This window comes from Cavia porcellus, unplaced genomic scaffold, assembly GCF_034190915.1.
Source record: "Cavia porcellus strain 051 isolate PalLab524CR breed Dunkin Hartley unplaced genomic scaffold, mCavPor4.1 scaffold_9, whole genome shotgun sequence".
Taxonomy (NCBI): domain Eukaryota; kingdom Metazoa; phylum Chordata; class Mammalia; order Rodentia; family Caviidae; genus Cavia; species Cavia porcellus.
Window position 1 is genome coordinate 41741621 of NW_026947492.1, and position 15501 is coordinate 41757121.

General features: G+C 35.1%; 1 protein-coding gene across 14 annotated transcripts in view; it reads right to left on the reverse strand.

The window, feature by feature from the left end:
- Positions 1–231: 231 nt before the first annotated feature.
- Deup1 (deuterosome assembly protein 1) overlaps positions 232–15501 on the reverse strand; it is a 73817-nt gene continuing 58547 nt past the window's right edge. For 10 of the 14 annotated variants that reach the window (XM_063256260.1, XM_063256257.1, XM_063256259.1 and 7 more), the window contains 2 exons: positions 11197–11311; positions 232–7238 (listed from right to left, as the gene is read on the reverse strand). In XM_063256260.1, coding sequence (XP_063112330.1) covers positions 7062–7238; positions 11197–11311 — 292 coding nt within the window. In that variant the 3' untranslated portion in view covers positions 232–7061. Of the gene's footprint in view, positions 7239–8659; positions 8771–11196; positions 11312–15184; positions 15339–15501 lie in introns of those variants that run through there. The other 4 variants (XM_063256255.1, XR_010049798.1, XR_010049799.1 and 1 more) reach the window with 4 other exon arrangements.

Sequence of the window (15501 nt, forward strand, 5' to 3'; positions counted from 1 at the left end):
GAATCATGTGCAATAATGTTGGGAGGTAGGGCATAAAATGAAGCAATTACATTATGAGGGCTCTGCCCTTCACTACTTAACGCCTTTGTTTTTGGGAATGTAATATGATGCAGCTACTTTTAAAGATGGGTTGACAGCTTTTTTTTCAAAATTAAATATAACCATGTGACTCAGAAATTCTATCCCCACTAAACTACTTAATAGAAATAAAAACATTGTCCATACAGAGACTTGTATGCCAACATTCATAACAGCTTTATTCAAGATGTCCCCCTAATCTGACAATCCAAATAAATGTCCACCAAGTGGTAAAGTGGATATATGAAACAATTTATTCATGCAGTATAGTACTATTGAGCAATACAACGAAGAACAAAATACCAGCACATTCTACAACATAATACAGACAACAAAAATATTGGTAAGTGAAAGAACTTAGATGCAAAAACCTATATATTACATGAGTACATTTATAAGAAATGTCCAGGTAAATCTATAAAGTAGTTCAGTGGCTGCCTGGAGTTGGGGATGAGAATAGAGCACAACTGCAGATGCATATTAATCTTTTGGGGGTGATGGAAATGTCCTAAAAGTGGATTGTGGCAAAGGTTATACAACTTTATAAACTTAGTAAAAGTCATTGACTCATACCCTTGAAATGGATAACTTTTCTGGCATGTAAACTGTTTCTCATTGTCATTCTGTTATTCATTGTTATTGTTATTCTGAGATAAGTCAGGTTGGCCTTGAATTGATTATGTAGCCCAGGCTCACCTCAAACCTATAATCTTTTTGCTTTAGCCTTTGCAGTTCTGGAGGCCTTTGCAGGCATACACTACCACACCCAGTTTAAATTATTTTATGAAATTGTTAGTGATTAAATGAATTTAACCTATGGCTAGTGGCTAGCATATCATTCTCAAAAATGATGTAGTCTCTGACTGATGTAGTCTTCTAGACTGAGCCCTAATGCCTCAGAAGGCAAGGATAACAATTGGTTACATCTAGTATGTACTCTGAATGCTTACTATGTGCAGGCTCTGTGCTGTGTACATAACCTCTTTTTATCTTCATAAGAATTCCTTGACAGATAGTGAAATAAGCCTACAACGAAATGGAAACTTCACTTAAGGCCACAGGACCAGGACATGAAGAAACTTTTTTTTAAATAATTTTTTTTATTTTAAAGAGGGCAAAATTAAACACAACAAAACAGAATGTAAGAAACCAATGTAAGAGACATAAATTTCAAAGCAAGACAGAGATCTTATATCGTCTCTTGTTTTCTTCCAAATAGTTGTCCATATCTTCACATACAGAGAATTCACATGAAACAACATAGTATAGAACTGACCTGAATAGGATGAGGAAGGCGTTTTAGGTCTTCAAGACCTGAAAATAGGGAAGTCAACATAGTGTCTCTCATTTTCTTCAAAGTAATTGTCCATATCTTCATGTATGTTGAAATTATAGAAAACAAAACAGGCTAAAATCACTTTGAACAAAGAATGGTAGTATTGCTGGATTTCACATCATGACACCTTGGAATCAGTACTGGGTACTGTAGTGTCTCTTTTTCTTCAAAGCAGTTCTTCATTTCATCATGCATTGTATAATTAGTTCTCATAAATTGTTTATAGGTTCTACAGATGTATGAGTCTCTACATGTATTTCTATCCTTTCTGTATTAGAGGCAAAAACAAAGCATAGCAAGACAAAACAAAACAAACTCCTATAAAAACATGAAATGAAAAAGTTATATAAAACCACAGTACAAGGTGATATGGTTACTGTGTTGTCTCTTGTTATCTTCAATAGAATCGTCCATATCATCAGGCATAGTATAATTGAATATAGCAGTGCATGACAATATTAATAAAAACAAAACATTGTAGACAGTGTAAAACTTCAAAAGCAATAATCAAAACCAGAGCAAGTATCCTAGTGAATCTTGTCATCTTCAGTGTAGTTTCCTGTTTTCAGACTTGATACTATCAACCATAACAGATTTGAATAAAATCTGTCAATAAAAACTGCAATCTAACAAACCAGGTTCAACTAAGTAAGATCAGTCATGATAAAACAGTGTAAATTATACAAGGCTTCAGATTAAGTTAATGGGAAATTAGGGATGATTGCCATACTATATCCTGCTATTTTCGGGATAGCTGTCTGTGCCCTCAAATCTAGTACAAGTAAACCATCTGGAACAGAATATAATACATCTAAACAAAGCAGTGTAAGTAATGTGGGTTTTAAGTCCTGATTCACTATTAATAAAATCCTCTGCCTTCTTTTTTAAGACTATTCCTCCTCTCTCACTTTCACAGGGTGCTGCACATTGAGTTCTACCAACTCCCTCAGTTTTTAGATTGGTGGGGGCAACCTGCTATACTTATCACTGCTGGACTTGATCTCAAGTTGTATTTCTTTACAAACAAAAGCCTCAAGGTTTTCTTTCATTATAGCTGAGTTCTCCTCTGCACATAAGTATCTTGTCTTTCCAACCTATCTGCAGGTGCTGATTGAGTTGCGCCTGTTTCTCTCTGGTTCCCTGACATATAGAGAATTGTTTTCTCATATTTGATTTTTGGTCCATAAACCACTTTCAAGTTAATTATATTTCCTATACAGAGCATCTTGGTGGACTTTATCTCCTGATCTACTCTGCCTATGTTTCTTTCTTTTTTTTTTTAGTGTATCAAGTTCATCTATGTTAGAGATTATAGGCAACCTTCTCTGCCTCATTTCTATGCTATTTTCCTGCCATTGGTTATCTACTTTTCTCCTTCATTCCACTGTCTGCCCCGTTCATTGAGGCCTCTCTGCCACTGTTCCTGAAATCCTGGTATTTTTTTTTTCTCTCTAGAATGTCCTTCAGTATTTTCTGTAGAGTTGTATTGGTAGTCACAAATTCCCCCGGTTCCTCTGTCATGGAAGCACCTTGTTTCTCCATTAATTTCTAGAAACAGTTTTTCAGGGTATACCAATCTGGGCTGGAGATTATTTTCTTTCAGGGCTTGGAATACTTTGCTCCAAGCTCTTCTTGACTTGATGGTCTGTGTCAAGAAGTCTGCTGTGATTTTGATGGGTTTTCCTTTATAGGTGATCTCTTTTCTCTGATGGCTTTTAATATTCTGTTCTTATATTGAACTTCTGGGATCTTATTATATGTCTGGGTGTATCTCTGTTTTGGTTGTAGGTGGCTGGAGTTCTGTATGCCTCATACATCTGAATATCATTTCCTTTTCCTATGCTTGGGAAGTTTTCCTTAATTATTTCTGTGAATAGTCTATTTCCTTTTTTTTTAACTCCTGCTTTTTCATTCATGTTTTTTATTAAGTTATAGATCCTCTTGTTGTCTTCTAGCCTTTGTATTGTTACTTACTGCCTGTTTCCTTGTTATTTTTAAGAGATCTTTCCTTTCACAATCATATATTGCAAACTTGTCTTCAAGTTTTGATAAGTCTACCCTTAGTTTCTTTCAAGCAGTTTTGCCACTTTCAATGGAGTTTTTAATTTCCTGGTAATCTCTTTGAATCTGCTTCATGTACTCTAGGATTTCTTTAAATTCTACATCAAACATTTCCTTTTTTTGAGTTCATTCTTCTATCTGTGTCTTCTTGAGAAGTGCTTAGCATTTCTTTTATTACTTAAATCTTGCTTTATTTGAATATTTCTGTTTTGAGCTCCTCTATGAGGTCCTGGAGACACAGTCTGTTGATGCTGTGTCTGATATTGCATGTTTGCTGCCCTCAATCTCTTTTGTACTTACCTCTTCTGGATCAATATTCTCAGGGCTGAGGGTTGGGGCTGGGGGCGTTTTCTTAATTCTTTTGTCATGTTTTTGTTTTCTTCCATACAGGTGTATAGTAGAGGTCCTAGCCCCTTTCCTTGTTGCTTATGGTTCTTCTGAAGCATGCTGGCTAGGGATCTCTGTCCTCTCGAGTTTGCTGTTGGTCACTGAGGTGCAAGCAGTGGTGGTGTATGCTGGTCCCTCCCTTCCGGGTCAGTCAACCTGTGGGGGACTTCATTGTGTTAGTGTGTGCTGCATGTACTGAATTGGTTTGGGAACTTACTGGGTCCCGGCCAGGGGCATGACCCAGGTCAAGCAAATCTCACTCATCTGCTCTGGGAAGGGAGTAACTGACTGAACTACCATTCCCAGTTCAGGTCCGTCTTGACTATGTTGTCCAGTTGGTCACCCCTTTCCCATGCGAGGGTCTTGTTTCCAGCATTCACCACAGGTTAACGCAGGCCCCTTGCTGGCTCTGTTCTCCATTTGGTTCACTGACCTCCGACTTCAGCGTGACTGTGGCTCTGGCGAGTTGCAGTGGTGCTAGTTCAGGTGGCTCTGGCGAGTTGCGGCAGCATGAATTTTGGCCACTCTGGCGAGAGCACCATAACTCTTAATCTTAGCTGTTCCAATGCTAGCCCCAGAACTGCATGTTTGACCAGCTCATTTCCCTTTAGTTTCTTCCTGGGTCAAGAGGATCCATCTCCTTCTGTCCTAACCTCTCCAAAATGTTTCATTCTGGATCTGAGTTCTTTCTCTCAGGGAGGCTCTGTATGCTGTTGTTTATCAATCCGCCATCTTTAGCTCCTCCATGAAGAATCTTATATCCAACAAATGTAAAACTGTCTCAATGTGTTAGAACCTTAAAGCTCTAAACTTCTAGCTCTAAACTTCTGGGTTCATCTGGATGGCTCTCATCTGGGACATCTGGGACAACTCTTCTGTGGAGTTCCTTTGGCTGGTGGAGGGCAGGTGGGTAGGATAGGGCAGTGGAGAGGGGATGAGCAGCAGACAACTTTCACTCCTTTTCTCCTATTAATGTCCAGCTAGAGCTGCTGGCCTTTTATCCTGATTATACATCTGAGGGACTTCAGTAAATGATTTATTCTAAACATTGAATTCTACTGAGCAAAAAGTAACAAGCCCCATTGTTTTAAGAAAATTAGTATTAAGTAGAATTCTGGAATACTAATTTAAAACAAATTTACTTATAGACTTGATGGTCCTGGACATACTGCTCACATTCATGTTTTCTTGGCTCCTCTAAATTTGAAGAATGCTGTAGTCCAGGTTTTTAGTTCATCAAACAATTTTCACCCATGTCTTTATTCTGAAGGGACTAAATAGCATGGGGGATATGTTTTCTATTTTCATTAGGGATATAAAGATTTCAGAATTTGATAGAGTGTCTTTTTTCCTAAATGAATCTTTTCTCCTCACTTTCTAAAAATATCATGGAAAAATATTTTAGTTTCTTCGTGTCCAGGCTAGAAATTACTAAGTAAGTTGAAAGTACCATAAATCTTATTATTTTCCTCACTTGAGGTTTTCAGAGGTCCCCTAAAGGCTATGTACCCCTCTAATGGTTTGTCATCAAGCATGGCTTTTATGGGTATACCTTTTCCACTTTTGCTTGCTTAGAAGTAACACTGGGAAGTAATGAGTGGTGTCAGAAATCAGAAGCCAGGATTTCCTTTCTGACTCTCATCTTTACCATGATTTTAAATATACTTCTTATAAAAACTGGTTCTCAGGGATGATAATCCTAGCCTTCCTGACCTCACAGGCTTAAGTTTAAATGAAAAATACTATGAGGTTATAGACTGAATATTTATACATCCTAAAACTCATATATTGAAATCCTAAACTTCAATGTGATGTATTAAGGGGTAGGGTCTTTAGGAAGATAACAGGTTATAAGAGTGTAATCTCCATGAATATAATGAATTAGTGGCCTTATATGAACAGACATGGGATAAATTTTTCTCATCAATGCCTGTCTTCAACCAGGAATTAGGTCCTCACTAGACTCCAGATCAACTGGTGCCTTAGTTTTGGACTTTCTTGCCTCCAGACTGTGAGGTATATTTTTGTTAAAGCAACCTAAACTAGGACAGAAAAACTTTGTAAAAGTATTGTAAAACTACACATGGTCACGTCACCTAAAATGAATAATGTTCTTCATTCTTCACAGGGAAGTGATACTTGTTATCTAAAGACATTTCATCTTCTCTTCCAATATGTTAAGGTTGTTTCTTTTAAAAAGAGAAAAAACTAAAAGTTGTAAGATTTGCCTTGAATTTCTAATGATCTCTATATATACAGTGGTATCTCAGTTTCTCAATGTTTTTCACTGCAAACAGTCTGCAAATAAACATGTCTGGCAAAATTTTGTTTTGCTTCACAAACTCTACATCAGTGACAAACAGAACCATGGCTATCTTCCTACATAAACACAAATGTGATCGTCTTTTCCAAAGTCGTGGAACAAATTAAATGTTAACTGAGGTACCAATGAAGTTGGTATAGGATAGACAAGGTCCAGATATATACCACATTAGAAAAAATACTAGAATACTGAACTAGTATTATTGGGTGTTTGTAACTTGAATTTTGTTATTACCATGTTATTACTGTTCTATGAAAACTAGACATTTATGTTTAAATGTATTGAATTCTGAATTCCTTTATTATATTAAAAACAAGTGATTACAAAGCAGAAGTTGTGGTTTGTGGTTTTATAACAGAGGTATTACAAAAGTGAGTATCAGAACAGTAAAGCTATATATTTTCTTTTTATAAAAGAAATCTTACATAGTTAAAAATATTGAAATATTTTTCACTTTTAAAAATCCTTGAGTTTCTATACCTAGTACATCTGACCTGACTGAGTCATATATATTTGGAATACAGCACTTCCCTTTCCCTAATTTTGTATCACTGCAGAGGAAATGTTTTTTTTTAGTATACATGATTCAAGTGGAAAAAATTTGCATTTTTAAATTCCACAGTAGTCCTTAGACTGGAAAAAAATCTTTTGGAGTAGTCATGTTTATTTCACAGTAACTCTACAGTAAAACAATCTAGTATGTTAATGCAGAAATACAAACAGCTTTGTCAAACAATATACTATTTTCAAAAGCTGCATTACAGAAATTGTTTACTCAAGATAAAAAACCCCCAAATTTCTGTTTCATTAATCAGTTTTGTAAATATTTTACCAGAGCTTCTTTGGGGGTGATGGGGCGACAAAAACTTTAAAAGCTCATATATGTCTATTTTGTTTTAGTTTGGTGTATTTATTAAGAGTAAATTCTGTATGCCTTTGCAGTTCATCAATATGTGTATTTAGAAGCTTTTCAAGTTCTTTTGCTCGCTTTTCTTCTTCCAGTAGGAAATGCTGTGCAGCCAAAGAAGCTGGGAAGGATATATCAGGGGGAGACTAAAAAGAGAAAGAAAGAAAAATGAGATGGAGAATACAGCGCCTTTTTAAATCTTCATATTTCCAGGCAGGCTTCATCTCTGACATATTGTCAAACTCTGCAGTTGTTAATGAAATAATACATCTTAAGCTGAACTCCTTCCACTAGTGTAATGTAATGCAGTTACTGCTAATGAAATCCTCAAGGAGCTAAGACAGACATCACAGCACCATTACATTAAAAAGCTCTAGAAGTGAATATTATAGTATCCAACTGCAAATGCAGGGGAAGGTAACCACCAGGGAACCTGCCTACTGTATGCTCCACTAATTTGCAAAGTCAGTGATTTTCATTTGAAAATAGGCAACTCCAAAAAGCTAAAATAAGGATTATGGCAGAATTGGTTAAATTATATATATATATATTATATGTAATATTCATAATATTCATATTTATATGCATGATTGTCCTAACAAGGGGGCTAATTGATACTTGGAGCTAACCAGGTACATAATGCTGGGTTATATCTTATTTGGGAAAATTTGAGTGATAAGTACCTAAATTTACCCACCTTGGCAATGCAGAAATGCTACTTAACTGTTTGTGACTTGTTGAATGCTTATTTACAGTAAGACAAAATGCTTATTTACAGAATAAAAAAATTAGATAATTATACAATCTTTACTTTAAAAAAACATTTAAAAACAATTTTAAAAAATACCCGGAGAAATTTGTGTCTTAATTTTTCAGTTCTGTGCTCCCTTTACTTTTATAATTTATGTTAGGAAGAATAGGACTTCATGAAATGTGGAAGAGTCAACAATCAGTATAGAAATGAATCTTGCTCTCAGAAGATTAAGTTTTCCAACTTGGTCCCTGTCAAACCAGAGATTATGGCAAAGTATAATGGAGTACTACAAACTTGTTAAAGTAGCAGTCAAGCTACAGCTCCTGTGCCAAGTGTAGCACTTTTGCTGGAGTAGACTATCACAGCTGTGGGTATACGGTTCGCTGCTGTTGATTTGGCAAGTGCATCCTTGCTAATACTCAACAACAGGGTCAAAGCAGTTCGCCTTCACATGGGATAGACAACAGTGTATGTCTACAGCCTTGCCTCCACCTGTGTTGATATTTTCACAGTATTTTCTGGAGGAACTTAGATCATAGGGATAGTCTAAAGATTATTACATAGACTAGCATATATTAATGGAAACACCAGAAGTGGCAAATTTGACAAAAGCTTGGAAAATGCACGTGTTCCAGAGATTCAAGGGCTTGACATACTATTTTTAGTAGTATGGGGGCATATCAGAACATCTAAGTAAATTACAAAAGAATAAACCTTGAAAATATGACCTACTTATTGAGTAACGTAACAGCAAACCTAGAACACTAAAGGGCTCAAGGCTGACTTTAGAATAGGGTGTAACAATCTTCTTACATGGGTCAAATGACTTGGTAGATCCTATGCTAGGAGAATATCTTATAGAAGAAAATGCCTTGTGGAATCCTTTGTAAGTCTCAGTAGAACAGGTGTATTGCAGACAGGATTCTGAAACAAGATACACTATCAGTAGCAGAAACCTATGAATTCTTTGCAAAACAACTGCTGCCATGTTGTTGAGTTATGGTTGAAACAGACAATCTAGGAAGTGGATAGCTTGTGTAATCCATCCTCTGGTATTGGTTACCCCAGTAGAAATTATGAAACAGCAGTGCTTCCCTGTCACCAATGGTAATAACTTTTGTTGCAACTGAATGTTTGGTTTGACCTACTAAAAACAGAAAATATAGCTGAGCTCCTGAGATGCACCATGCCTTAAGGAGACCAACCAGCTTCTTGGTGGCAATCTGACTGCATCTGCATCGGATGTAACCAGGTGCCTGACACTTTGGGAAGGACAATGTTTCATGCTTACCAGAACTGACATGCATTCTACGGGTTTGCCTGACTTTTCCACTGGAAAGGCAAACTATCTGAGAACTCAGTGACTGACATGCTGACATGGGAGCCAGTTTTATAGCAGACTAATTATTCTGAAATCCTAAAATTATCAGATATTAGAATAATGAAACAGTTAGCAGCTTCTCACTTTCCTCCCTATGGCTTAGCCAGAATATTAGGATTGCTTTGGGTATGTAAAGATGGAAGTCTTGTCTGTGCAGAAACATGCTCTCCATAGAGATTCTCGTAACTTTTAAACAAGGCACTTCATTTTATTTACGTTATTGGTGTAGAATTTTATTCTATTCAGAAAATGTTGGCATTTTATGTTGAAATGAAGACAAAATGAATGTTTTGGAGCTCTAGAGATCTCTAAAGCTTCAAACATTCATGGTTTAAAGCTTTCTCTTTTTACCATAATAGTTTAAATCTTAATTAGTATCAGTCTTTACCAAAGAAGGCGACAGATTCCAAAAAAGTGGAGAGTATTCATAGTATATCCTGTTCCAATAAAATATGTTCTGTTGTTTATTTATAATCTATATCCCATATTAGTTTATCATGGAGTGACACCAAAAATTACATAATATACTTTGAATAAAAGGAAAGGATAATTACTAAAAGTACTACTACATTAATTTCTGATATGAAAACTACATTTTTTTAAAAAGCTGTGGTTTTTATGTTGCCACATCAGAAAGAAGATTTCAGCAAAATAACTGAAATGATATATAATCAAATGAAAATTCAAGAACTGAAAAATACCTTTCCTACCTGCTTTATGAGGTCAACATAATCTGATACAAGACTTGACAAGGATACTAAAGGAAATTTACAGACTAATTTATCTTGTGGGTACCACATAAAAATTCTAAACCAAATATTTATAGACCAAATCCAATGATCTAATTAGGTTTATTCCAAGAATGAAAAATTGCATTAATCTATAATCAAGATAAATTATCACATTAATAGGGCAAGGCAGAAAAATTATATGGTTATTTTAATAGAGGCAAAAAGGTATTTGAGACCTATACTCCTAGCACTCAGGAGATTGAGGCAGGATTGCTGTGAGTTTGAAGCCAGCCTGGGCTACAAAGTGAATGTAAGACCAGCCTGCACTACATAGTGAAGCCTTGTCTCAAAAAGACCAAAAAAAAAAAAAGCATTTGATAAAATCCCCATCCATGAAAACATTAGCAGCCTACAAATAAAATTAAATTAATTTAATTAAATTTAATTAATCTTCTGAAAGGAATCTACCAGATATCCACAGGTGTGTGTTATTTATATACAACAGAATGTCATAGAGAAACAAAAACCAATAAACTGTAGCTAAAGGTATTGGATTTAATCCTCAGTACCACAAAACAAAGCAAAAACAAAAAAACCCAACATGGGCAATGATGAATCTCAGAAACAATATTGAGCAAAAGAAGCCAGACCCAAATGAATACATATAGTACAACATAATTTACATATAATTCACAAATGGATAAAATTTAACTAATGACTTGAAAGGTCAGGATAGTGGTTATCTTGAGAGTGAACAGAAGAGAGTGAGAAGATGCAACAGTGGAACGTGAGAGATGGTAATGTTCCATCCATTACCTGGGTGGTAGGAACGTTAATGTGCTCCATTTGTGATTATTCATCAAGCTGTCTATTTATGTTTGCACACATTTCTGTATGTATGCTGGACTCTATAAAAATGGTAGTTTTAAACAAGAACAAAAGATCACCTGTAGCTCCCTAAAATACACTGATCCTTGAAGGTACCTAGAATATTCAAGAATGAGTCCCAAATATTTGTATTTTTAAAGAGCATCACCAGTAATTCTGCCCTGCAGTGGAAGTTGACTGAAATACTTGATGACATGTTATGGGTTTCTTTATGTTCTATAGATAGGTATGGCCAATAGTACTGATCCTTGAGTCCTGTTCAAGCAATTGCCCTGTGAAACTACCATTAGTACATTAATATTAGTGTAAAAGGAATCATCTTTTAGAAGAAAAATAGCTCAGCAACTCACCAGTGGGAATACTTCATCATCACTAACAAATGGACTTGTTATTTCTTTGCTCTGAAATGCCAAAGATGGCAATGGTGGTGTTATACTTCTATTTGGCTCGCCATCTTGGCCAAGTCTAAAAGAGAAGGAATGGTTGTCATTACTTCTACAAAGGACACATGTTTGTTTATGTTGCTAAGGATTTCTCTGATTTCCAAGAGAGGAAAACAACAAAATGTTTGGGTTTGTTGTTTGGTTATTTTTTGAGGATGATTTTCCTGAATAATTTCTACTTTACTTGAAAGACTTAGAATGACTTATAGTGAAGCATAAAACCTAATAATTTTTAGATATTAGGCTACTTTTAATTGACTATATTGTTCCCCTTTCTGTCTTAAACATTTTTATTTCTTAGCCTTTTGTATAACTGAAGCTAACTTGAGAGAAATCTTACAGTTAACATGACTGCCATGCTAAATAGGTGCAGATCTAAGTATTGTTTTTAGTTCTCTATTACACTTAAAACTGACTTTCTTGACAGAATTATACTTTTTGATGTTAAACAAGTCTTTGTATACTAATTTCTATACTGTATAAAAATTTATAGCATGTTTCAGTTTACATCATTTCCTAAATTCCTCCGCTTCTAAATTGTGTGATCTTGAACACTTGACTACCTCTCACTTAAATTTTCTCACATGAAAAGGCTGTAATAAGAGTTGAATGATGAGCACATGTGATGAGCACATAATAAGGAGCACAAATACTAACTAAAGATTAGGTTTTACTATTTTTAAATTCATTTGATCTTCAAAATAGCCATAACAAATGGGAACTAGCCATGGTGAGGAAAATAAGACTTAATCTATTCATTTACTTGTGTATTAGAGTAAACTGCCAAGAAGCAATGATTTTGGATTTTGGACTTGAATCCAGGTTTTTTGAATTCAAACTCCAAAATCTGTTTGAAAGTCATAGTGTAGAATTTTTCATTTGTGTTACAATATAAAGTAGAAGATGGGACTGAAAAACATACTGATGAGATTTTAAACTTTGGTCTATTGACTAGACAAGTAGTAATAAAGAAATCAATTTACACTGAAACTATACAAAAGGTTCTAATAGAATGGGCTATTTGAGATTAAAGAAGTATCTTTCACGAAAATGGTTCTATTCACATTATCAAAGACAATGAAAACAGACAACAAAAACATAAAAATCTGTTCAATTTAAGATTATCTATTTTTACTAATAATTCAAATGCCTTACAATATGAAGCATTTTGAAAACCTTCATAGCTTGACACAGTTAAAAACATCCACATATATTTCTCTGTTCTTATCCAAAGACCAATCTATATAGACTTGTTTCTTATTATGCAAACATTTGCAAAACTATGCATACAAACAGCAATAAAAGTTAAATGAAGCATCTGTAAATTAGTACATAAAAACAAACACAACATGTTTCCCATTTTTACTTATCTTGAAATAAATCTTTCTTCTCTCAACCATAATTACCATGGTAACAGAACAGCAAATTAAACTGAAGTAATATGGTTTATGATGTACACAGTAAGATGAAACAACTCACAATTCAAATAGAATTTGTACTAACAATTGTATAGTACATCTGTGTACAATCTTTAGCTGAACCTTTCAATTTGAGTGAGGCTACTATCTGTACTTTAGAGCACAGTGGAAAAAACAATGTAATTATAGAAGTGGTTCAATCTCTCTGCAATCTGAATTATATGGAGATTTCAGGCAAAGTATTTGTTCTAAATTATCTAAGTAATTATCTCAATTATCCATTTGCTATGGATGTATAGATACAGTTTTATGGTGTTAATTACTAAAATTTATGTAGGAACATTCTTTTTACTGTAAGATCAATAAAATATGGAGATTGAAAGGAAAGACATTATGAAGTAAAGTACTTTTGTTTTAAATCATCTTTATATCTGACAAGTTCTTCTAGGATATAGCTACTCAAATACTTCATAAAACTATCTTTAAAAATGCCACATATATCATCTTAAAAGCTATTGTAAAAATTATTTCAGAAGGCTTTTAGTATCCTTTCATGAGCTAATCTGTTCAATTGGCTTTTCCATAGGTCCAATTCTCAGTCCAGTTGCTTTGCAGGACCAAGCTGCCTCCCTTCTGACTTCCGAGTCGTCTCTCTGGGGTTTTCACAGTCCTCTGATGTGTACACCCAAAACTGTTTCCTCCTCACCCCCACAGGGCTATGGAGTAATGATCTCATCATAATCCATGCTAAACGACCTTTGTCCAGCCTCATCTTCTGATTCCCTATTCTGTGAACTGCTTATTGTTTTCTGGCCTGCATCCTTTCAGCTTGCAGTGTTTTGCTTCTTACTGAGAAACACCATGGCACAAAATTTTCTCAATTTACTTTTGGCTTCACAACTGTTCCCTCATTGACAAGAGACCTCCTGAGTGACTATGAGAAACCTGCCGATTCTGTGATTTTTAGTATTAAAAACTTTTATTAGCTAGACATGAAGCCATTTGAGTGATTAATGTCTGTGATAACTAAAATCTGCCCAGTACATGATACAAACTTTAAAATCATCAATTCACCTTTAAATATGTCTCTTATATACAAATTCCTTTTATCTACAAATGGATTTACCATTAAAATTGTTTATATCCTAATAGTTCTAGATGACTTACTCCAAATTAGCTTATAAACTATCCTGAAACTTCAAAACTCTTAACTTTTAAGACAACACTCAGAATATCCTAGCCAAATTCAATTTCATTTTGAAAGTTTTTTTAAAACGCTGAGTAACTATTTTATTGGAAAATAAATGCTTTAGAATATTCTAAAATGCTTCACTTATTGAGTGAATGTCAAAAACTTAACACTTCACAAAAGAATGAAACAAAATTTGAGTTGAGTGAATAAAATAATATACTAATCTTTCTCAGTTAAAACAAAAATTTCCTTACAATATGGACTTTAAAATTTTGTGGAATGTTACATCATATACCTTCACCTAAAAGGTTTTCTGTTTCTAAAATAGTTCAATGAGAACTACATGCATTAGCTATTGACAGGTAAAGATCATTTGCATATTTTATGATTAATTTATGCCTGATATGTGTGTATTAATATATATATTTACTATGACTTCACTGTGCTGTGCTGGGAAGGGAAAAAAGGGTCATTTTGACTTGCTAAAATTAATAGATATAAGCTTTACAGTTCTCCTCTGCTGAGTTCAGTATCCTTGCATCTCAACAACTCTTTCCCATAGTGGGTTTTATATGCTAATAATTTATTCAGAACATCTGAAATGCTGTTTCTTTTAAAAAACCAGGTCATTGGAGAACGCTGAAATCAGAGGAGGCATTAAAACAAATTTAATGAAACTTTCAACAAATGCAACTGGCAGGACATAAGCTTTGCAGCAGGAATAGTCAGCCCAAACTGCTTATTAAGATAATCTCCTGCTGAGCATTTTACCTCTTATGTTGCTTTCTCTGTCCCCTACTGTCTTGTTTTTGTTAGGCACTTTTAACATGTTCTTTACTGCCCCCACAAAGAAAAAGGGGGCAATGGAAACAAAAAAATATTTTGAAAAAAATAATAAAAGGCAAAGTAAATGCTTTTTGTTTAAATAACACCTGGTTCCTTCATCTAAGGCTTTCAAAGTTCTTTCTGCAAGCAACTATAGGAAACACTGCTCTGCACCCAGTGGTGCTCAGACCTGAGCAGGGATGGACGCCATTCACAGGAAGAATCTTTCAGGGCTTCTCTTTCCCTTCCACAGGCATGTGATGACCTAAAGAAAACTGCACTCTGCAAAGCACTTTGTGAAACATTTATTCTACATTACGAAACATTCTTAAACCCAAATAAAGACAAACCCCTTTGGACAGATTATCTTTTCTGCTGGTCAACTAATATGAGCATATTCATCAGAGAACTGGTATAAGGCCATGGTCCAAAGGCTTTTTCATCCTCCCAATTAACTAACCTGTGGCCACCACCTCTGCCACCACTCGACTGCGGCACCACACCACAGCACTCCCACTGCAGGGCCTTGATCTCCCTTTGCTGTCTTTCACCACCTGAACAATTATCACTTTAGTGCTTTTGCATGGTTGCTGTTCAGGGTAGCAGACTAGAATCTGTTCTTCCAAAATACAAAGGAGGAGAGAGAGGTTGAGAGGACAATGCTGCTCAATACTGCAAGAATGTAGAACAGACATGTTTTTAACATGTCCCACAGACTTGGGATTTGTCTCCCATAGACTGATTATGCTTAGTTATCAAAGTGAGCCCGGTGTCACC